A 25460-nucleotide genomic window follows, 5' to 3' on the forward strand; every position below is an offset into this window, starting at 1 on the left:
CATCATACTGCAGAATTTTACCAAAATCTAACTTATGTAAAACAAGAATGGTTAGGCAAATATACATGCCATTTGGTGAGTGTTTTTTTTTTTTTTCCCCAGTGAAAGATCTCTTTGACAGCATTGGTGCTTTTTATCCTGCAACATGTTTGTTTGTACCAGAATTTTGTAAGTCAAATTGGATTTAGTTCAGTACATATACTCTATTATTCATTCCTTTTTTTTAGTGGGAGACAGCAATCTTCACGTAATATAGTAAATAAGCCAAATACCCTGCCTATGTTATGTAACTTCAAAATAGTAACATTAGACAATTTTTTGCCTCTTTTAGGGTTTAAGGAATGATATTTGATCATCCTCAACATTTGTTGAGTTGTGGTTTCAGAATGATAAAGATGGTTAGGGAACAAATAGATACAAAACAAGATGTAGGCGCTACAGGATTATTTGTTTTCCTTGGCAACTTCCCAGATTCTATACAGATTTTAAGGCATTCTGTTATCTGAAATGGTTTGAAAAATTGAGCATATAGCTACTGTAAATGTGAAAAAAATCCTCTGGCTCCGCCCCTGATCATGATATCTATTTATAATGGAAAAAATATTCTTTTCAATATTGTGATTAATTCCAACCAGATTGGCCTATCACAGTATTATTAGCATCACTGCCAGTAGGTGTAATAGGTGGGTTCAGTGGGACGTGCAGGGTTACTGCAGCATTCATATAATATAGTAAATAAGTCAAGTTAACCCTCCAAGTTATAGCGTGCTAACTAGACTATCAACAGATCAGAAATGTACAAAAAAAAAAATGCCGGCGCTACATATCAGACAAAACCCAGAGACTGTATTGTACTGAGTTGCTGTGAACTGTAAATTTACCACTTGCTATACGTAAGCAGAAGATAATGTTATCTTTCAAAATGACTGGGCAAAGGCCTCTCTTCCTCTGGGCAGTTGCGTCTGTCTCACTGGACTCACCCAGGGTCTGTGTCCGCAGCTGCCTGTACTGTTTGCAGACATGGTTACCGAGCAGCCGGGTTGACTTGCATTTGACTCTGCTTTTACGCAGAGCTTGCGCTATAGGGCCATGACAAAGTCCCTTCTCACCACCACCTTTGCATTTTTACACAGAACCAAACAAAGGTGGCATCATGCTGCCCCAATGTGTGATTTTAGGCAGCATGCTGGCATAGCAGAATCAAAAGAGGTGAAGGGCATGACATGTAACACAACAGCGTCGGCCTGAGGTGTGACATATAACATACAAGTCGGCAGCGCTTGTAAAGAATAACGATGGCATAACATGGCAATAATAATCATTTACCATCCCTGTTATATGGCAGTTGACCTCATCTTCTGCTTGGAGGGAAAGGAGCTCCCGGACCTCATTGTTTTCTCTATTTGCAGACATTTTCGGCCACTGTTCTTCCTTTTGAGTTCGCTGCTAACTGCTGCTAGCTGCTTTTTAAATCTCCATGCAGTTTGTTGCACACATGACATGTTGTCAAATGGTCACACCCATGCTGTCCATGGTCCCATCCTGCTGACTGTCCCTTTTACAAAAAAGTTGATTCAGCGCTGTTACTACCTCCGCTGCAAGCTAAAAGGTGAGACAACTGTGTCCCCCCATTCTTCGATTATACCTTTTATGAGGAAGGCCAGACGGGATAACGGTGTGACATACCCGCCCTGAGTGGCTGTGGAATGGCAATGTAAAAGGAGCTACTGACTGACAACAAATAAAACGGCTGCTGGACTTGAAGCATCTCAGTTGACTGATGGGTCTCCAACTGATGAGTTGAATCTTTGACTTTTAGGGGGCAGCCTATGTTTGGGAAGGTTACTTTTAATCATGAAATTCATTACACAACACTCTCTGCATGGCCTATTTGTAACCTGTAATAGAATTAATTGTGCGAAAGTTTCAAACACTTTCCAATTTTTAAAAATAGTTCCCTCATGTATCAACTGATATGTCAACCCTTAAGATCTGGGTCACTTTATTTTGCCGTAACTACAGTGAAAATTGTTAGTGACATGCAGTAGTGAAATGCATTCTGTTTTTGACTCACCCTAACCTTTGGCCTGATGATGATGCAAGACCAGAGAACAAGAAGAGACAGATCTTCAGCTCAGATTGCATGAGGTGCAGTGATGTAACTATTAATCTAATCTAACTAATCATGAGTCCCGCTAATAGGGAGGGAACCAGCAGAGTGATGAACCGGCTGATACCAGCTGCACAGGCAAAGTTCAGGGTTCTCAGATGTGCATGCAGGATAAACACATCCAGACATTCAGATTCACACACAGTGACACACACACAGGTCCAGCCACGTGCAGAAGCACACACAGATCTCTTTGATCAGCGAGCAGGAGGCTCTGTAATCAGCTTGATCAATGGCAGGGATATCAATGCTGATTAGAGGAACACAGGCAGCCTCAGTCTCCGCTGAAGGTGACAGGCCGAGGGGAGGAAGGGGGAGGAGATGGAAAGATAGAGCAGAACAGAAAGACTGAGGAGAAGACGAGACCTACCTACAGCGAAGAGAGAGAAGGATGTTGGGCAGTGATGAAGAGAGAGTGATAAACTGGTGGAAGACAGATAGAAGGAGACAAACAAGAGACAAAACTAAAGGTAGGGAGTGAAGATGTTGGTTTTGATGAGTCTTTGATTCTCCAGAGTTGCAATGAGAATCAAAGGGTCCATCTCTGCGTGGCGAGGTGTTGTGTTACACAGCTCAGGGAGTCATTCCACCGCCACCTTTGATCAACAGACAGGAACAGCCACTGCCCAGACGCACACACATACACAGACGCATATACACACACATTTTGATGCACACACAGGTTTCAGAGAGTTTTTGGAGGCTGATATTAAAGTTTGGGATAGAAGCTGCCAGGAGTTAGTAGTATGTTTGAATGTGTTTAAATGTGTCTGTTTGTGTTGTGCATCCAGAGCCCAGGACGCAGGACTCTCGCGGAGGCCCTGATGATGAAGATGAAGATGGGGAGGAGGAGGGTCTGGCACACAGCGGTGGGGAGGAGGAAAAAGAAGGGGAGGAAGAGGAGGAGGCGGTACACTGGAGGGGTCCAGGTCAGTGCACTCACAGGGGCTCCTTACAGCCAGTAAACATGTTATTTGGTATTTGGAACCAACGAAAACAGTTGTACTGATGCGAAACAAGAGAACTGAATTTATTCTAATATAAGCATTTACTCGAAGGTTGTGGAAAAGTTTAGGTCTTTGTATCTGTACAGGAAGCACTGATCAGGTGGTGTTCTCATTCTGTGTTAAAGGGATAGTTCGGATCTTTTGAAGTTTTTTCACCACTTCACCTTGCCATTAGGCAGCCCTTTCTGACAGGGAAGCTGTTAACAGCTTCAGTTCTTGTCTATGCTCTTGTCAAAGCCACCAGACTGCCATCAGTCAGTGTTTTGACATTAAAAGCAGCATTTTAAAGCTATTTATTTTTAAAATATCTGCACACAGCATGGCCTTCTTAAGATATGGTCATGGTTAAAGGATAAGTTAAATATTTTCCAACCTGTACCCTATTTCTCCATATTTGTGTGAAGTGACCAATAAGATAAACGATATCCTAAGAAACTGGTCCAGAATTGAGTGAGACTGCAGTGGTGAAACAGGCTGTAATGTAATCCCTGTGGGGCAATTGAGCATTGTCAATTTACGTCCACCAGAAGTGCTTGTTTTTGCTACTGACAGGCTCAGATTGTTATTTAAAGTGTCTGACAACAGTACAGGAGGGATCCCTAGAGAGGTCAACCATTCTGTCAAAGAGTAAGATCGTTAGTGTTTAACCAGAAACAGCCCAAAATGTGTCGTATTCAAACAAACCAGACTCCATGTAAATAAACTGTAATTTAAGCTTGTATAGAGCCAGCATATTTTCACATTTAACTGGGTGAAGTAGGGGTATATTTCAAGCAAACCAGAATTGGTGATTGTTAAAACAGTTTAAAGATGAACGAAGACAGCTTTCATGAGTTTTATTTTATTTTTGTCGACTTTGAATGAAGTGTGTGTTTTACTCTGATAAAGTTGCTGTTTATTTAAATGAAGTCTGGTTTGTTTGACAATCGCAATTTCTGAGCTGTTTCTGGTTAACAAAAAGGATCTTACTCTTTAACAAAGGGTCTGTCTCTGTAGGAATCTTTTTGATAATGTTGTCAGACACTTAGAATAAAAATCTGATCTGTCAGTGGCAAAAAGAAACATTTTAGGTGGACATAAACTGATGTAGCTCAAGTGCCCCACGGATTACATCGCAGCCTGTTTTGCTGCTGCCAGCTGCAGCCCTCTCTCTCAGTACTGGACCATTTTCAGAAATTGGTGTTCTGATTAGTCACTTAGACACAAAAACATGGTAAAAAGGATCCAGTTTGAAAAGAACCAAATTACCCTATAAGAAACAAAACACTTGACAGAACATTGTTGAGGTTAACAGAAACAAAAAAACATTCATTGTTAAAACTTGACAGTCACAAACTTGAGTCTCTGTCATGAAAGTTGGACTTTCCACCAGCCCCATTTCCACAGCCTAACTTTCAACATAACTCAGTAAAGAGCACCAAGTGTTACCATTAGATGTAAATGGTCTACTGCAGAATAGTAAAAAATGACTGTATTAACTGGGATACTCCAGCCAACAGATTATCATTTCAACTCTTAATATGCTCTTAAGTGGATCTAACCACCCCTACATGTATGTCTGTGTGTCCATGTGTGTGTCTTGGAGATGCTCCTCTGTGTCGCCTCTTCCGAGTGTCTTTCAGGGTCCGTCTTGTTGTCCTACTGTCCCCCCGTAGGAGATGTGAATGTGACAGGCCGGGGGAAAATTTATTCAAGTCGTAACAAAAACACACACACACACACACACACACACACACACACACACACACGGCTAAGAGGAGATAACAAGTAAATCGCCATAATTTTATTATTTATTTCCTCTCTTATCGAGGTTTGTTTGGTTATTTATTTCTCTCTGTCTGTTGTCTTCAATGAGTTAAACAATGCAAGAAGATTACCGCACTATCTCGCATTATTTCCTTTTCAAGCTGCGCACGTTTTATGTACGTCTGTGCATGTGTGTGTACGTAGCGTTGAGTGTGTGGATGTTTATGTGTGTGTGTACGTGTATTTTAATTCCTATGGTGGGGAAGAGAGGATGTGTTCATTATCGTCCTGTCCCAGCCTTGTCCCTTTAACAGTAATTGGAGCGATATTAATTGCTGCGCAGTGGCTGGTTGATGGTAGCACCATGATGCTGCACTGATAGGGCCCTGAGGTTTTTTTTTTCCTCCTTCCTCTCCTCCTCACAAACTAACTGCTGGGTGAGCGAGGCAGAGGGATGGAGGGGAAGGGAGGGAGGGAGGGAGGAGGGGGGGGAGAGAGAGTAAGGGAGAGAGATAGCCCCTCTATCAGCTCCGGAGCAGGCGCTGTCTTTATCAGGAGCACGATTGGCAAAAAGGAAACTTTGACCGGTCTGAATTTTTCTCTTATCGTCAAGCCCCCCCTCCTCCACCTCCCCTTCCTCCCTCCCCCTCCCTCCATCCATCCACCTTCTCCTCCTCTGGTCTCTCCATCACCACTAACAACCCCACTAACAGCCCTCCCTCCTCTCCACTTTCCATCCCCCCTAACAGCATATACATCTCTTCCTCTTTTTCTCTCTTTTTATTGTTTCTTCTTTCTTCTTCTTCGTCCTGCATGTCACAGTGGGACCGGAGTCACTGGCTAATGTGCTCTTGTTCATACAAAATGTTCACCATGTATCAGACATTTCCCATAAACAGATGGGAGGAGTGGTGTGTATTAGCTGGTATGGAAATAAACAGGGTTTTATCTCCTCTGGGAGTGTTGGCATTCCACTCGTTTCTCTCTGTTGTTGCCTTTTAGACACTCCTGCTCCTGGGACCGCAAGTTTCGAGCTTTTAATCTCATGGGGTTTGGTTGCCACTGGTCCAGTCACGTCACTACAAACATCATGCACAACACCTTGCTTGTGTTACGTGCTATAGTTTGTTTCATATTTTTGTCTTTGCATAGCAATGTTGGATTTGTTTTTGGTCTCTTCTTTTTCTTTTTGTCTAATGTTGTTTGTTTCGTGAACATTTGAAAGTTTTTTTAATTACGAAAAAGGGCTGGGCGATTAATCAAATTTTATTTTCAATTACATTTTTGGCTTCCAACAATTATGAAAACAAAACTATTGAGATAAAAATGATTATTGTGCTGCACTCAGTTTACAATGATGCTCTGGATTTGTCGTGTGATATATATCAAGCACACCCCTTTCCTTCACAGCAGTGAGCTTTCGCCCCTCCCTTATATCCCAAACTCACTCGCAGCCAGGCTGTGGCATGTTAAGTTCATCTCGGGGACAAGATGATGGAAAGAGGCCTTTTATCAATGTGTAATTGTTGTAAATAATCATGATCTAAATACTGACCAAAATAATCGTGATATTTGTATTTGCCATAATCGAGCAGCCTTATGACAGAATCAAATCTACATGCTTGCCTCACTGAAACCTTGTTTTGTGTGTCTGTTACAGCAAAGAGAAAAACTTTTACTTTTACTTCACTCTTACACTGATATCTATCACTGGCTTTCAACATTCACATGGAGTTCGTAACAGCAGCGTCGAAACAACCAACCAATTATTGAAACGAATAAAAGTATTGATCAGCAGCAAATTTGATCATCAATTTACTGCTGATTATTTCCTGGTACTAATGTGAGGATTTGCTTCATGTTTGACGGCACTGAAAATCTCTGAAGTGAGAACTGTCACTTGGACAAAGTGAGCAATTTCAAGTCACTCCAGCCTGTATGAATTTTCACTGGAAATTTTTCACAATTTTCTAAAGTAGAAAAATCAACTATTTTATTAACCTGAAAAAATCACGAGTGTCATCGCTAATAGAATAAGAAAAAGGAATGATTTTTGGTATGTGATAATTGGAGAAATTAGGAAGCAACTAATATTTTCATCACCTACAGACTGTTTTTTCATTAACTGATTAATTGTTTAGTCTAACAAATTGGAAAATATTGCAGAATGAAGAGGGGCACAAGTGGGCGCACATTCAGGCAGAAATACTGCAAGACATATAAATATGTCACTATATGGCACAAAGGAGACATGGACACTGTCAGGTTCCAAATAAAAATGTTGTATTTTTCTCTTTTTGAAAGCAATTTTCAAGTGTCAGATCAAACTTGCCTTAAGATAGAGAAAAATGTCTTTAAAAAAATGAATATAAATGTGGCAAAATGCTGATTACAAATTCTGAGAGCTCAATGTGATTATTCAAATACTTATTTTATCTGACCAGTAGTCCAAAGCTCAAACATATTTAATTTACTTTCATGTGTGACATTGAAAAAACATCAAATCCATTCCTCACATTCGAGAACGCAATATGAAACAGTTCTTAGGCAACTCGAGGAAAAAAATCAGTATTTCTATATTATTATATATTATTGTATTCATGAAATGATGAAAAACATGTTGTTTTTCTTTCGTGTTACCACACGCTGTACAATGCAGCGGTCAGCAAATGGTCACAGTGTTTCCCTTCCCTTCCTCTTGTTGTAACAGAAGTGTTGCTCTGACACTGACTCTATATGCCACCAAGCCTCTCTAAACTCGCTCATTTAAAGAAGACACTCTCAAGCTTGTGTTTCAGTCATACAGTGCATTCATTTTCACATTTCAATTTTGCTTGTGACCCTCTTTTTCACTTGCAATGTATTCTCTTTTACTCATCTTTCTCAGCGTACTTCTACACCTCTTCTACATCTGTTTCTCCTTCCTGTCTCTTCACCTGTAGCAAGTCATGATGCCTCTTGTACTACTCCCTGTATACATATGTTTCTAGCTGTTCTGTATCTTAGTAGAGAAATGTTTTATTTTATATATATGCACAAATCTTTTATCTATAAATTCTATGCAGTATATAGAAAGTGTAAATTAATTGAATAATAATCTGCTAATTATATTTCAAAAGTAAAGAAATGTGATTTTAGACTGAAATACAATAATTCCTAGATATGAAAATTTTAATTTCCCTCTCCGTGCACAGTTTGTGTTCTAACCTTACGATAATAATCTCTTAATTTATTCAAATAATTTATTCAAATAATTCTTTGTGACAGTCATTATTGTTCAGACGGACTGATATTAACATAAAACAGAGAAAAACAACAACAGAACATTTTAATTCATCCTCTCCCTTCCTGCTTAAAGATAATACAATTCATTACTGGACACAACATTTTTCAATCGACGTGTTTAGCAGTGCCTGCTCAGTGTGTAATGAGTTGTTTATATGTCAATCTCAATAAATTCCTTAGTCATAGATGATAGTCGAGGCATTTCTTTTTGTGTTTTTCTCTTTTTTTCGACCGTTTTCTGCCGACAGCGGCTATCAAAACATTGGCTTTGTGGCTTCCATTGATATGGGGAAAAAAATATTAAAATTAAAGAGATGATAAACTTGGAATGGATTAGAGGCTTCAGCAATTTTCACTTTCTTTTCTCCAATGTGTAGTTCGTCTTAAAACAATCAAGATGACGTTGGTGTGTGTGTGTGTGTGTGTGTGTGTGTATGTGTGTGTGTGTGTGTGTGTGTGTGTGTGTGTGTGTCCTCAGTCAGTTTGACAAGGGTGTGGTGCTGGCACGGTGTCTAGGAGAAGTCTAGGTAGGAGCTGGTCCCTATCAGGGATGGCATGATATGCTAAAGCCACCATTTTAATCTACAGTGTGTCCATACTGCATGATATGCAAAATAAATTATGAAGAGAAGAAAAAAAAAACTATCTTTTGAATGACCTTGCAGGCTGGAGGGTTCGATATTTTCCCCCTCACTGCTTAAAATTCTTGATATGCAAATGGATGTCACAGTAATCCCTTGTCATTCGCTGGCTGGCTGGCAGTCCCCACACATTCTCTCCTTCCAGTACTGTGTAGAAATCCATTGTCACTGGCCATCAGTATACAGCCAAAGTGTTCCATCCACCAATATATGAATATGAATCAGCTAATATACGTACAAGAGCTTTCTTTATGGAGGAAAACCTTCAAATCTACAAGAAAGATTTGGTGGTGTTCAGATCTGCTGACTGTAATCATAGAGGAGAGTGTGTGATGGCATTATCATGTAGGAAACATCAGGACAGGACAGTACATGTGCCCAAGGGTGCTCATGTTCCTGTAAAAAAAGACATATTCATTGACTGGTTTCCTCCCCCGTGTTACACAAACTGTCATAGATCACTGTAGTGGATTTATGACAGTTATACACTCAGTATAAAAGTGAACGTGATTGGACAGTCTTGTGCTCACAATTAGTTAATGAACTGATTAATTAGTCACTGGACAGACAATGAATCTGCAACGACTGCTTCTGTAGGTCTTCTTTCAGACCAGTGAAAAGAAAAATACACATTATGCACAACGTTTTTTTAGTTCAGATTTCTGTTCTGGAAATTTATGCAAAAAGCACATATTTGGATATATAAACAATCATATCAGCAATCGACAATTTGAGGTGAAATCTATTAGTTTAAAATTTTTACTCTCCACCTGTAGTGTCTTATTTTTGCTCTAAAAATGTGTAGAATTTCATAATATATACACAAAACATGTTTAAAGTCCGTCTCTCAGAATTATTTTTTTCTTCAAATCTTCACTTCAATAACAGTAAAATACACCAGACTTTTCAGTTGTCTTCCTGTCTATATTCTGAAGGCTTTTACAGAGGAATCTGTTTATGTATCATTCATAGCCTGATTTATATCACATTTTATTCCTCAAAACGTGGCAAAAAATTATTCTTTTGTGGCTGTTGACAGTATTTTCTGATTTATAAAGTGATAATAAGAGATATCAAAAAACTCCCTCTGTAAAAACTTTTGACCCTGATATGACAACAAAATGAAAGGAGAATTCAAACTTGGCTTTATTCACTGTGCAGTTCATTGTGAGACAGTGCACCTTTTGCATATTTAAACACACAATTAAAAAAAAAAAAGTATACAAAAAATAATAGTCTTACTGTAAATAATCAACTGAGGAAGTCTCATGGTGATATCTGTTAGTGTAACCATATTCATTTTTTTTTTAAAGAAAAAAATTCCTTGAGTGAGAATTTGCTGCTTTATCTTTGTCATATGTAATAGCAAATGTTTAATTTTTAGATTTCAGGTGGATAAAAAAAGCTATTTGAAGAGCTGGACTTGGTAAACATGATCCTTAGGAAATCGTAACAGAGACTTTCAATTTTTTATGATATTATATCGACAAGACAAGTTGTCAGTTTATCAAGAAAACAAATGGCAGATTAAAAGACAACTGGAATTTACTGGCAGCCCTACTCTTAACAACAGGTTATGAATCTTATGAATCTGTGCACTTTCCTTTAAATACTAAAAAATATTTCCTTAAACTTAAGCTTTTCATTTCTGTTAAGTGTCGTATCCCTGTGGTCTTGTTATCTGTAATCTTTTGCCTTAAGATTTTTCAAGCCAATAATTACTTCTGTTATCAATTAATCTTCTGATTATTTTCTTGATGAATTATTTGGTCTATGAAATGTCAGAAAATAGTGAAAATAACCATCTTGGTTTCCTAAAGCCCCAGCTGGCATCTTCAAATTCCCGTTTTTTTGTCACACAGACAAGAAAAGCAGTAAATCCCTTCAATTTAGAACCTGGAACAAGGGATTTTTTTCATTACATTTTGTTGCAATAAGATTTTGATTTTATAACTGAAAAGCATATTCATGTGTTGGATATTTATAATCTTCCACCATTATTTCTTTAGCCTTTTCAGAGTATCCATGCGTACCAGCAGCAGTAATAACACTGTGGTAGCAGTGGAGCACCCTGGTGAATTCCACCCCTTCAAAGAATTTTCCAGGTCCTTCTTCTTTCCATGCTTCTAGTGTGTGACATGGATGGCAAAGAAGGTCCTCTTTAGGCTGTCCAATCACAACATGTGACACCTTGTCTACTGCAGGGTCCCGGGAAGCCAGCCGAGCGAGGCGAGTGTTTTCCTGCTTGCCCAGCACTCCTCGCTCCTTATCCTCCCAAACAGAGTTATTTAAATTAGCTCAAATAAAGCATCGTAATGGCAGGCGTAATAATGGTTATTATTATTTACTAGGCGCTGTGTGTGTGTGTGTGTGTGTGTGTGTGTGTGTGTGTGTGTGTGTGTGTGTGTGTGTGTGTAGTGGGTGGGTGGGTGTCGGGTTATCATACAGTAGTTAATTATAATAGAGCATGAAGGCACACTATGTGCGCACACTATCACCACTGAGAGTCTAATTTATTTGGGTTGAGGAATGAGAGATGTTGGCGGTGTCACATTAGCATACTGTGCACGGCAACTTTTCCCCCATTGAAATCATCGCGAGCGGCACAAGGTGCACCCTCATCACTTTGTCCACATGTGATAAGACCTTTGTTTCTCACTTTGATCCATCTAGTCATGGATGGCTGAATGTAGCAACTGAAGGATAAGATGTTTGTGTAAAAGCTTCCAGTTTTTCTGTACTGTTTGCTCATCTCCTTGTGGAGCTATTCATACAAATCCAGGACCTTCAGTATCTCTAAAATGTTACCATCCCAGGAATACAGCACTACAGACTTTTTCTTTTAATTACTGCTTGGCGACCAGTTTATCCAGAAAGTTTTAAAGGTTTTAATCAATATTCAAGGTGGATTTTTCTTCACTCATATGCAGTGTTAAAGCATAAAAATCTGTTTGTTGCATTTCTCTGGTAAACCAGGAGAAGAGACGGTTAAATGAAGCGTTTAGATGAGATGTCATCTGGTCAAGATTAAACGGACTGAACTTGGGATATAGGAATAAAGAGTTGAAAGGCCTTAAGGAGGAGAGTAAGAGAATAGTATTATGGAGGTGGAGAGAGAATAAAGGGATGGGTGTGAAGAAGGTGGCAGAGAGAGGAAGCCTAAGAGAAGTGGTTTGGAATAAAGAAGTACAATATTGAGTTTAGAGTGCGAGATAACTAATGAAGGGTAAAAGAGGGGTGAAGGTTTAAGGATCAATGAGAAAGAGAGAGATGAGGGGTGAGAGATTTTAAGAGGTGCAATTCAGATAGTGAAATTAGAGGTGAGGGAATGGGAAGTGGGTGAGGTTAAGAGATGATGAGGATGAGGGAGATAAAATATAAAGAAATGACTGTTGGGCCATCCCGTGTGGGCTGAAGGACTCAGAGCACGACAGGTTAGAGTTTGGTGAAAAACATTTTCTTTATGCTTCCCTTAAACAGTCATTTCATTGTATAAAAAGTTGGGTTTCTTGGGCTTACATACCGTAATTGGCAGCAACCTATACATTTCTGACAGTTTGAGAATGATGGCTAAAACAATGGAATTAAAGTGCCAAATTATGTTAAATACAGCCAGTTTTTAGTCATAGTTAGGGGGCATGTGAGAGCGCAGTTGGCATGGGGGAGAACATTCCTTTCCCCCAGCCTGTAAAAGTGGTCACTATTACAAGCCCCTTTTACACAGAGATCATGCTATAGGGCCATATGGAGTCCGTTCTGTATGCTGCCTCTGCATTTTTATAAATTTTTATTTTTTTATTTATTTATTTTTTTGGCTTTTGCCTTTATTAGATAGGACAGACTTCAGCGTGAAAGGGGGAGAGAGAGGAGATGACATGCAGCAAAGGGCCACAGGCTGGAATCGAACCCACAGACGCTGCATGCCTTTGCTGTTTTATGAAACGATGGCATCATGTCGCTCCAGTGTATGATTTAAGACAGCATGCTGGCATCATGGAAGCAAAGAGGCATAACTGGCATGACATGTAACATGTCAGCGTCGGTCTCTAGTGTGACATGTAGCAGATGTGTCGGCACGGTTTACTAAACAATAACAATGGCAATAATATGGCAACAACAATTATTTACGGTTCCTGTTAAATGGCAGCTGAGCTTGTCCTCTGCTCAGTGGTTAAGGAGCTCATGAACCTCATTGTTTTCCCAATGAGGGACATTTTTGGTTGCTATTTTTCCTCTGTTCCTGCTATTTTGTGAGATAGCTGCTAACTGTCCTCAAAATGTCATAGCTACCTGTGCCGCCCACGATCACATCTTGCCGGCTGCCTTTTTACATAGAAGTCCTTTCGGTGCTTTTGCTACCTCTGATGCTGCCTTAAAGGCAAGACACTTATAATATCAGGACCATACAGACATTAATGCTATGATGTATTGGACTAGATGTTTTAGTGAATTCCATGCATGATTTGAGACAGCATAGCAACACTTACGTTACTCAATGCTATCAGCCTATGTTTTGATGATGTGCTGTACCATTATCATGCAGGGATTGGCATTCTCAGGGTTCTTTTTAACCAGTAGATAAGCAAACTAACAATGTTTGGACAAAGCAGTAGATCCTTTTTGTGTAACCAGAAAAAGGCCTATAAATTGCCATTGCCAAACCCACCAGTCTAAATATAAATAAACGGTAATTTAAATGTGTATAAAGCTCCATATTTTCACATCTAACTGGGTGAATTTAGGCCAGATTGGCTGATTGTTGAAGACAAACCAAGATAGTTTCTGTGAGGGTTTTTTTTGTTTGTTTGATTCTGTCGACTCTATCATGTTTCACGATGATAAAATTACTGTTTATTTAAATGGAATCTGGTAGGTTTGAAGGCAGCAATTGCGGGGCTGTTTCCGGTTGAAAGAAAAGGATCTTACTTTTTAATAAAGGTCTGTCTCTGTAGGGATTGTTTCAAAAATCTTTTCTGATACTCATGATAACAATCTGAGCCTATCAGTGACAAAAACAAGCACTTCTAGTGGATGAACATCAATGGTTTGAACTTTATCTGAATGTTTACATTGCAGTCTGGCCTAATGTCAAAGTTGAAAAGTACCCTTTAACTCAGGATTTTTTGTTGGACTTGCAGAAGGCCACACAGCAACTCCTCAGCATGGCAGCAAATGTTTTGTTTTCCACCTTGGTTTAAACGGATGTGACATTTTGTGGGTGTTCCCATAAATGCTGCTGTATCTTTAAACTGGTAGTATGCTTGAAAAAGAATAAGTGATACAGGTGTAAATAGGCTTTGACACTGGAGGAGGATGAGTTTGAAGGTAAGTGGAAAGGGTCAGATATGTGTTGTGGGAGGGTAAGGTTAACAACATGAGAATTGTGTTTTGAAATTAAATCGGGTGACACTCATTATCCAGTAGCTAATTACAACTACTTAATATTGGCCATATCCAATCCCTCATTTTGAGCTATACAATTGTAATATATTGTTATACATCACCTGTGAGCTCTTTTAGAGCACGGCTGACCCACATCCACCCACCCCTCACACACTTAGACCTGCTGTACTCTCACACTCTTCTCTGTAACCTTCCTCCGTATCTCCAGCCAGCAGACTGCCATGTCTTTCAGGAGGAGGGTGTCCCTGCAAGCACCCTGTCAATTCCACCTGTCAATCAAACTGCTTTGGGATGATGATTGGTTGTCATGTGTCCAGAGGGCTTGTCTTGTCAGTGAGACTGAGATACCTCAAAGTGCAGTCTGCAGTATGAAATGAACTCAGTGGAAGCTTGTTTTTGTCCCATGGACACATAGAAGAAAACTTTTGTATGTGGGAAGTCATGTTGTGGATCTGTACCTATCCAAGACAAAGAATGACTACCTTTATTAACATGTGATTACAGCGATCACAATTCCCCCAGTATATTACACTTGCCGTCAGATAGGTCTAAAGTAGAGTTGATATTCACAATGAAAAGAGAAGCCCGAAAGAAAACCGTGTGTGGATGAAGGTCACTCCAGCTATTTTTAGTCTGGTTTACACCTGGAAAGTTGAATAAATGTTGTAAAGTGTAGGAGTAACTAGTTACACATAATGGTGTTACGTTATTAAATCTCAAAGTTAATGCAATTGTAATCTGTTAACAGTTACTGAGAAAAAAAGTAATTATATTAGAATGACTAATTCAACTGTAGGTTATAACAAAATGTTACGGATTGAAATACATTACTTAAGAATAATAATAATTATTTTGCCGTATTTGGGATGAATTTCCAAGGTAGTGATCAGGTGCCCGACCGTTAGCAGCAAGCATCCAAGAGGAAGCAGAAAATCCCATACACAGCGCCCAAAGCATGTAAATATAGCGAGGCAAATGCAGAGCAGACAAAGCTCATTCTAAAAAAAAAAAGAGTGAATCTGGGAGTTGCTGGGTTTCACTTTCACTTTCCCTGGCAATACTGTTCACAAACAAAAGTCAACAATTTTGGCATAGTATATCTTGAAGGAGTGGAATATTATTCATTCATTTACTCATTCATGATTTGTAACCACTTACCCTGGTGCAGGGTTGCGAGGGGTTGTCCCAGCTGACAATGGCCAAGAGGCGGGTACACTCTGGACAGGTTGCCAGACAATCACAGGGCTGACACATAGAGACAGACAACCATTCTCGCTCACATTCACACCTACAGCCACTTTAGAGTCACCAGTTAGCCTAACCTGAATGTCTGTAGACTGTGGGAGGAATCCAACGAACCTGTAGAAAACCCACACTGACATGGGTAGAACATGCAAACTCCTCACAGAAGAAGTGGAATATTAGAGCATGTAAATTCATCTATTAGTTATTAGGAGTACTTAATAATACTGTAGAAATCTGGTTATATTTTATAGCCCATTCATACCATAAGAGCAACTTTTGGCACAGGAGTCATTTATGTTGGGATGAGAATAAGAACTACCTTAAAACATGTGTGCAGCGAAAAGTTGTTACTTAAATACTTGGAAGTTGAAGCTCATGAGGAGCACTCGAAACTAGCATCGCCCTCTGCCTCCATCACCCACCCTTGATCAACACCCCATTCTGACTGACACAAACACTCTGTCACACACACTCTCCCCTCCTCTACCATCTCCTCTCTCCAGCCTGTCTGTGATGTGTCACTCCCCTCCTCCATCCCTGATGATTGATAGGCACGAGGCCCTAATCTAAAGGAACATTTCTCCGTGCTGTCCGGCTCCTATCAGCCCAGCAGCTCCCAGTATGTGAGCCCGTGGCAGGCCAGGCGCTGGTGGCGGGACTGGACATTGGCACGCTGATTACCAGCCTATCAGATTCCTGGCTTCTCCTGCAGCCACCGCACCACACCCTGCATACCTTCCTTTCACACAAAGATACACTCAAGCATGTCCGTATTTAACTTCTCAGGGTTCTCCATTACGTACATCCACTCCCCAACCCTTTACTGTTATAATGAAATGTACTGCTGCAAAAAAATTGTGTAAAAGTGCAACTTCTGGTGTTGGGTCTTCTTGATGCAGTTGAAACTTGGAGTAAAATTCTAAACTGCAATGAGCAGCATTCAGCCCAGTTGCCAGAAGAAAAATGTTGGCATTGTACATTTCTGCAAACCAAGAATATGTTACATTTGTATGTTTAATGCATATATCTAAAGTGACAGTTTAGATAGCCTATATGAGCTTACTTTGGTGGAGGGGATGGTGGATGGCATATCACCTAGGCGAGATGTTTGCCAAGCTGTAGACCACTGTTTGAGACCAACAAACAATGAAACTGATTGTGACTTAGCGAGTCATTGCTGTGTTTACTGCAACTTTAGGGATGGTAAAGGCATTTTGAGCCTAAACGTGATCTTTTCATTACCATAACCAAGTGGATTTTGTGCCTAAGCCTGGTGATAAATTCAAGACCTGACCCCAAAATGTATCCACTGTAGCAGGGAGGAGGCTTTTCTAAATGTCCTGTCATTAATGAGGACAGAACATCAGCAAGACATAATAAACACACTTGTGTCCTGCTTTCTGCTCATTTTTAACATTGCCATATCTCTTTCTTATCATGTTCTGTCTCTTTCTGACTGTGTCCTCTACAGTATCTCACACTCACCAGTTTCCTTCCTTTATTTGACAACAATCTCTTGTTTTCCCAACTCATAAGGGGTGTATGTGTCTACAACAACACTAGTATTTTGCCAAATGTGCCAATTTCATTTTGGCTATAAAGTGAACTGTTAAGCATGTTTTCGTTCAGCTCTGTTTTCAGGCTTTAGAAAATCTAACCCATGAAAGGGGACTTTGCCAATAGCAGGTCATTTCAGAGAAAGGGCATTTCTACTGGCTGTTCTACAAATTCAGATGTGTGTGCACATCCCTTTTGTGAAAGCCTGAGTCAATGACAGAGAACCCTGCCACCAAAGTGGCTATTCCAGCATTAGCAACAACTGCCTCCATTGCAAAGCAACCCAAAAATGGAGGATGCCCATATCCAAAAGAGAGTCTAAAAGCAAGTGTGACAATAAATAAAACAAAACATGCATCACTTACATCGAAGCGCTTCAGAGATGGAGAGAAAATGTTGTGAATAGTTTATCCTTCTGCTAACCAGAGCCGCAGGACCACAGCTGTAGCTTGAAGTTCAGTATATGGTGCTAACATTAGCTAGAGCCTCGAATAACAATGTGTCCTCCGCCTCACTCCCCGCTGCTACAGACCACCTCGCTGGGAGGAGAGCAGGCAGCAGCCCTGGAAATGAACCTCCAGTTAGTGGCTGCAGCACCCCAAATCAAGCCAGTGCAAACCACAGCCCCTGGGAACCAGACAGCTCCAACTTCCCACTGGATTAGCAAACTTTCTGTTGTTGTCGCTACACAGGTTACACTGCTGTTGCTGGCCACCGGCCAGTTGTGACACCAAATGCTGGGGGGGGGGTTGGGGGGGGTTTGAGCTGCTACAGCCGCCAACTGAAGGTCTATCTCCGGAGTTGCTGCCGGCTCTCCTCCCAGCGAGGTGGTCAGTAGCAGCGGGGACAAAGGTGAAGAGACTGTCGGGTGGCTTGTCTCATTCATGGTCTGAAAAACAGAAAGAACAGAGAGAAAGTGGGGGCAAGGAGGAGCTAAGCAGATGGGCTGCGGGCAACTTGACAATGAAATAACATTAAATAAATCAATGTATGGGAAACACTGGGTTACTGTATGAAGTATTTGCCAATGCCCGTGGGAGGAGGGTGTATTTTCAACTTGTGCCATTTTTTTGTTTTTCCAGATTTCTGCCTACTCCAGGTTTAAATGGACTGTAAGTCAGCAGAGAAAATAAATTCTTGTGTTACAGCAGGTGTTTAGAAATAGGAATGCAAACCCCCTGTGTATTTTAAATGTATCGATCAGTTGTAATGTTTTAGACATGCTAATAGATGGAGTGTTTTGAAAATTATTGAGAACAGCATGGCATCCTTTGGTGTACTTTATAGAATTCAGCAGCAGGGAAAATAAACCCAGATATGTGTCGTAGGATGAAATAGAAATGAAAGAAGCTGAATCATAAAATCAGCTTTCTCGTCAAAGCTTTCTTCTTTTTCCCTTCAGCTGTTAGCATTAAACAGATGTATTACAGGGAGATGCTTTAGTGAACAGTTTTTGTGTACTCTTTCTAGATATGGACACTGACTACAGAGTTGGAAAAAAAAGAATCTTTGTGTTTTACAGCCCTTCTCATGTTCTTTCTGTTTGTTCGCTTCACTCACTGCTCTCTTCTTGCTCTTGTCTGTTTAATTGATGAACCTCTAAATGACCCTGAGTGTGTCGAGCAAGCCTATCACTCTTTAACTTTTCCATGTCTCCTTTCCCGGCCCGCGCTGCCGATACCGGCCTGATTGAAATGTCCTTTTTCGCGGGAGCCAGAAGGAGTTGTTAAAGCAGACATGAATTAATGATTGAATTAATTATCGGAGTCACATACCGTACAATTAATTTTGTGGCTTTGCCTCAGTCTTTTTTCCTCTCCCAGTCTGTGCGTAGAGAATGTCAAGAAACATTTTCTAATTAATTTATGTGTGATTATCAGGGATAGTTTCTGGAAGGTCTCCACTTTCAATTTGTGACAGGCTACAGCAGAGGAGAGAGGGAAGGCTGGGAGAGATGGAGGTGGGAGTGTGAGTAAAGGGAGCAGCTGTGCTCGTGAAGTACGTGCCCTCTCACACACATATACACTCACTGAGGTGCGCACACTCATCTACTTGGATTTTCTTTTTCTCTCAGACATGTAATTTCACATTAGAATTACTCCCAAGTATTCCCTCTTTCTCCTCGAGTCATGACTCTCCAGTCAGCTATATTTTGCTTTGAAGCTAAATGTTGGAATTGTTGAGGTATTGGGCTGTTTTCTTCAAAATACAAAGAAAGAGAATACAGACTTATATTTCTATACTGTAGTTTGAAATTTGTGGAATTCATAGCACTTATTTGAGCGACAGAGTTGGGAATGTCTAGGATCAGACCCATGGTACAAAAAGATCAAATGCAGGTATTGTTTGACAGGAGACATTTTGATACTACTTGGTACCTGGTTGTTTCCATCAATAATTTAAAGATATTGAGTACCAATACCCAGAAAATGTGAAATTTGTCCTGACGTTAGCCCTAAAAAAGGAAGTTTGAGGTAAGATCACAGTGTGCTACTGCTCTAGGGACCAATAACAAGCCAGGTCTAAGACCTCACAATCACCACCCATATCTGATATGTAACTCACCTGTTTACTTTTTATTAAGGCTTAAAGTTATGCATAATTAAGGATGTGGCCCTTTGAACAAAAGGCTGTCTGCTGAGTGTTGCCAGCGTCTAAGAGATACATCATATATGTACTGATTGATCCGATTAGTCTACATCAAAATTGTGTAAGCACAATATCAACTAACATGATAAGGGCCTTAAGGTGGGTTCTCCGTCATTACCTAAAATTAGAGTTTTTGTTAAGATGGTTTCTGTGTCAAAATCTGGTTTCAAGACTTTAATTATTTTAGGGTTTATAGACATATGTGCACCAAATAAACATGGACATGAAATAGGTTTATCCCCTTGGGACAGTGCTCGACACATTTCATGACACTGTATATACTGTATGAGACCATGACATATCATGTCTATTAAGTTGATATTTTGACCTGGGGGTGGCACACATACAGTAGAACCTCTCTCTGGCTCCAACACTGACCGATGCAACTACTCTACATCAGTTTAAAACAGCATGCTCACATTTCCCCTCCATCTGTCTTGTGACTGGTTGGATAATGCTGGACTCTCTTTCTCACACACATGCATACAGAAGCGCACTTTTTATCAGCAATAAATATAACTCCCCACCATCGGTCAGGTGATTGAACCGCAAAATGAAGTTTTGCATGTGAATGTCAGCATTCTTTGCATTTGTTTGTCTTCAATGTGGAGGAGGCGGAGGAGGAGGAGGAGGAGGAGTGGGAAAAGGAGGGGGGCTCATCTCATCAGCAGTAGCCCTGTCACTTGTTCTGTTTTCACCCCCTTCGTCCTCTGAACAGAAAAAAAATGCTTTTAGTTTTCTCCCCCTCATTTTATCTTTCTTCGCATATTTGTGAATTTGCATGTTTGCTTCTTGCTCTTTTCTGGTGGTGTATGTATTTTGTAGATAAAAGTTCAGCAGTGCAGTTAAGAGAAATTAGTTGGGTAAACAGTGGTAAATGTCAATGATAAAGTTCTGTTGAAGCTCATCTGATTAGCAGGGCTACGCAGGTGTCTTATCTTGCCTGTGCAACAGAGGGTAAAATGGAAATGATTGCGTGGTCCTGAGCAGTAGATGCCTATCCCAGAAATGTCTATCTGCCGCTGAGCCGAGCCTGCCGGACTCCGGGGACCCAGGGGTGCTGCATGGAAGATCATGGAGAGAGAGACGAGAAAGAGAAAAGGAGGCGCAATCAGGTCTTGGTTGTTTTTAGATTGAGGCCTTTTATCAGTGAGCCTTATAAATGATGTGACTTGTCATTAATGTGAAAAGCTGGATAGGATTTGTAAATGCAAATGTAAGACTTCAAGAGCTTTACCAAAATAACGAGACATTGGTGATAAATTGATTCACCAAAGTATTTTAGTGTTATGAGAAAAGGCAGAAGGATGCATAATTTGTATGAATGCTGAAATGTGCCAGACGTTTCAAAGATTTGCGGATGCTTGATATACAAAATATGGCTGAGAATATGTGTATCTGAACAGCAAAGATAATCACTTAAAATTCACAAAGATTCCACTTAAAGCTGCATTAATCAATATTTTTAAAGGCATAGTTTGGATTTTTTGAAGTGGAGCTCTATGAGGGATTTCACCATTGTCAGTGTATTATCTAAAGTAGATGGCAGTCTGCGCACTCCCATTTGGAGAAGCAGGCAGGTGTACCACCATGGAAGCTCAGCAATGCACTCCTGTGGACAGTGGTTAGCAGTAAAATATCAATATCAATATTTTCGCCGCTTTACCTTGCCATCAGAAAGCCTTTTCCTTTGGCACTATATTTTCTCAACTGTAGACCTTCTGTATTCCCACGCATAAGTGCGCCACTTGCTGTATTATGCCACAGGTCAGCTGTTTGGGTCAGAAAGTGCTGTTGCATTATCTACCTGAAACGAAAATTCACTTTTCTAAAGATTTTTAAGATGCTGTGTGCTTGTATTTTTTAAACTGTTAGAACAAAGACATGAAAACAGCTGTGGCTAGTTACATTGAATATAGACATTAACACTCCCAACGCCAAGACTGAGACAACTTAACGTTTGCAGTAAATATTTTGCTCAAGAGGATAATGTAAAACCACCGCCAAAAAAGCATGCTCTCTCCACAAAAGTTCTTCTTCAGTATAGTCTGGTTTAAATAGTTATCCTTTTGTCTTTACAGTGAACAGCATTTCGTCATTGCTGTCATAATCACTCATTCTTTTATTTTCTGGTATTTGTTGTCTCTTCCACTTTCTGCTATAAGGTATGATCCGAACAGCTGACCTGCAGTGTAGTCCACAGCACAGTTGGAATACAGAAGTTCAATGGTTGAGAAAATGTAGTGTTAAAGGAACTGGCTGTCTGACTGCAAGGTGAGGCGGTGAAATTATCCTCAATACAGTGTCTATTTAGACTGATTTCTTCAGGTAGACCTTTATTAAGTAGCTAAAATATGTTCTGCTGCTAACCCCAGTTCACAGTAATGCATTGCTTGGCTTCCGTGGTGCTACTCCTGTGTGCTTTTCCAAACTAGGAGGGTGCTGACCGCCATCTTACTGTAGATAATACACTGACGATAGATAAGAACCTCATACAGCCCCACTTCAAAAAATCTGAACTATCCCTTTAATATTGACATTAAATCAATTACTATGTGTGAAATGCTCATAGTGACAAACCAACCCTTCGACCAAATGACATCACCTTATTCCAATTTAGCCACACCCACTTCAAACCTGTTAGAAGAGCAAACAGGAAAAGAAAGTATAGAAATCTCTCATTTAAAACAACCAAAACTGCTTTAACCTTGGTAGAAGGTAGTGTGGTTATGAAGGATCACATCACCCAAAGCCAGAAGCTGGTAAAATAGGTTTCATGACCTTTATGGTTGTAGATTATTAATTTCAGATCAATCTAAGAAAGCAGTGTACAAAGTTCACAAAGTGCACAAAAATGTTAACCGGCAGATACCTACCTATCTCTGTAATAATACTATGATATATGTTTATATATACCGCGGTATTAGCCTATAAAGTAATTCATACAATACAGACAATTGAGACTATAAGCAGAACTGTTAGTGGTTTTATACACATATAAGAAGAAAGCCTTTAAATATTTGGTAGATATAATAGGAATTGACATTATGTGTAGATATAGAACATAGAGGCTGACATTAAAAGAACTACAGTATTTGTGCTGTGTCTCCCAAGAGGACTAGTGAGAGGATTGCAACTGGAGGCGTTGGGATTTGTCATTCAGCAGAGGTTAAACCCCACCTATTAGTGTGGGGTCGGAGTAGCACGCAGATAAAGATTTCCTGTTCTGTGGTGTCAAAAAATCAATAGCTCCGCCGCGATGTGCTCATTTGATATCAACAATAGTCTTTTTAAAAATCAATTAGGCCGGATAGAGGAGAACATCAGTGTTGGGTTACACCTTTCTTTTTTTCCCTTTATTCTTCATTGATATCCAATCAGGCAGGCGCTTTGTTGAGGGTGCTTGTTCCTATTGGATGACCAGGTACGATGTCTTTATTCATAGTTTTTACATATGTGACTCCTTGCACACCAGGCACAGTTGGTCTACGCAATATTAGACTTTAGTTCTAATAGTGACACACAGAATGTTTACAGACTTAACTCCAAAAATGAAAAGATAAGAATATACCTCAAAAATGGGCCTAGTGAGACATGGTGGCCTGTTCTTAGACAACATTATGTGTATAACATATGATGGAGACTGGATATTTACTTTTAAATAATTGAATTTAAGATAGTACTTTTTATAAAGCATGGTATAGAGCCAAAATGCATTTCTGATCTGCTGCTGCGTTATGAGACATTTGAACCTCTCAGCTGGTCTGGAACAGGTCTGTTTTCCCAGAGTCAAAGCTAAACATGGAGAGGCAGCATTCAGTTTTTATGCACCACATACTGTATCTGGAGCAAGCTCCCAGAAAACTGTCTGCTCCAACTCTTTTTTAAAAAAAAAATCAGGGCTTAAGACTAATGTTGCCTTTTATTAAATTAAATTTGCACTGTAATGTAACTGCACTGTAGTATTTATTGCCCTGCTTTATCTAGTTTGTCCTGTCAAAGCTTTTTTCTATCTTCTATTTTTTTTCTTTGAAATCCTTATTGTCCCTTTATATTGTCTTTTTTTATTGCCATTGTTTCTTTTCTAAATGCTTTTATGTTACATCAAAGGTCCAGGTCCAATGTTTAGGATTGAGGTGAATATATAGTGGCAGAAATGGAATTAATATTCATAACTTCTTTTTCATTAGTTAATAATCACTGGAAACTGAGAATTGTTGTGTTTTTATTACCTTGAAATGAGACATTTATGTCTATATAGGGAGTGGATCCTCTTCCATTATGGATGTATTAAGAGACCTAGATACAGCATTAGCGGCGGGGCCCTGTTTATTCCTATGAAAGTTGCTCAGTGGTACATGATGCCAAAAACACTCTATTTCTTTGGTATGAAATTACCCAGATAATTGGTGCTGCCTCTGATCATTGGGCCCGTAGAGCAAGCGCACTAGAGACTTAAAGCTGCTGAGCATGGCCAAATGGCCTACTTCTGCCCGCCAAGTGGCTGACTTCCGGTTTACCACTTTGCTAACTTGAATGGGGACAAAATAATTCAAACTTGCGACATTTTTAAACTTCTCAAAATGTTATCGGACTGACTGGCTAAAATCTTGACCATAGAATGAGTCATTTCAGGGGTTGTGATACTCAAAAATATTAATTCACTGATTGATTGTCTCTTTCCCAATGTAAGTGTATGGGAAAAAAGTATTTTTGGGCCCAATGGCATCATTTAATGGACCCCTAAAATTGCAGAACCACTACTTTGCCACTACAAAAATTGGCTTCAAAGCCCGGTGCACTTCCTGGGGGCCTGTCTTCCACAGTTGTTTCTAATGGAGCCCAGAACAGACAAACCAAGCACTGGCTTAAGATAGGGCTTTTTGCATTTTTGCGTCAGCCACCGTAATTCTTCTACATGCTCGATACACAAAGAGTTTTCAGTTGGTTACATTCTGCAACCTCTCCACGAGATGCCACTAAATCCCACAAACTAAGCACATTGAATTTCCTTGCTGTCCAACTTGCCTTGCCTTGCCTTGCCTTACATTTTACAGACCATTGTCTGTTCTTATCATGCAGTTTTGACTAAGACAAAATCATTATCTACTTTGACGCCCAATCATTTATACTGTTTGAAACATGTTCCAATGGTGCTATACTTTTATGAGATCATTCTTACTATGAAAAAACAATACATACATACAGTAAGTATAACAACATCAAAGACATTGTAAATCATTTTAAAAACAGAAAATGAAAGTGGACCCAAGCTGCCTCCATGTGGGACTCCGAATACTGTAACATATTTTTGATTTTAATATTTTTGACAAATAATTATTGGCTCCTTCTAGAAAGATTACCTTTTATACAATCAATAGCGAATGTTGACAAACAACTGTTTTTAAAATAATAAAGAAATGGATGGAAACAAACTTCTGAAGTGTCTTGATAAGCACTTCCAGTTCCATAACAAGCCCACAGCTAGAGCCAGAGAAATCTACTTTTCTATCTTTGGTTAAGTGTAATGGTTTTGGACTCTTCCCAAAGTTGTGGACAGTTTTCACAAAGTAAGCATTTATTAATAATATGACATATCAGTTAAGATAACAGCTCACCTGCAGGTTTAATTAATTTTGCTTCCAAGTGACTACACCTGGAGATGTATCATCTGAGAACGCAATAATTAATCTGCCTGATTAGGTATAGAAATAGCACTTTTGTCCCTCATATTATTTCCAGTAGGGCTACATGTTA

At 39.8% G+C, this 25460-nt stretch overlaps 1 protein-coding gene across 1 annotated transcript in view; it reads left to right on the top strand.

Annotated features, from left to right (window-relative positions):
• Positions 1–25460, top strand: part of zfpm1 (zinc finger protein, FOG family member 1) — a 128148-nt gene that overhangs the window by 67747 nt on the left and 34941 nt on the right. The window contains exon 3 of the mRNA XM_050072389.1: positions 2962–3099. Coding sequence (XP_049928346.1) covers positions 2962–3099 — 138 coding nt within the window. The remainder of the gene's footprint in view (positions 1–2961; positions 3100–25460) is intronic.

The sequence above is a fragment of the Epinephelus moara genome, chromosome 20, assembly GCF_006386435.1.
Source record: "Epinephelus moara isolate mb chromosome 20, YSFRI_EMoa_1.0, whole genome shotgun sequence".
NCBI classification, from domain to species: Eukaryota; Metazoa; Chordata; class Actinopteri; order Perciformes; family Serranidae; genus Epinephelus; species Epinephelus moara.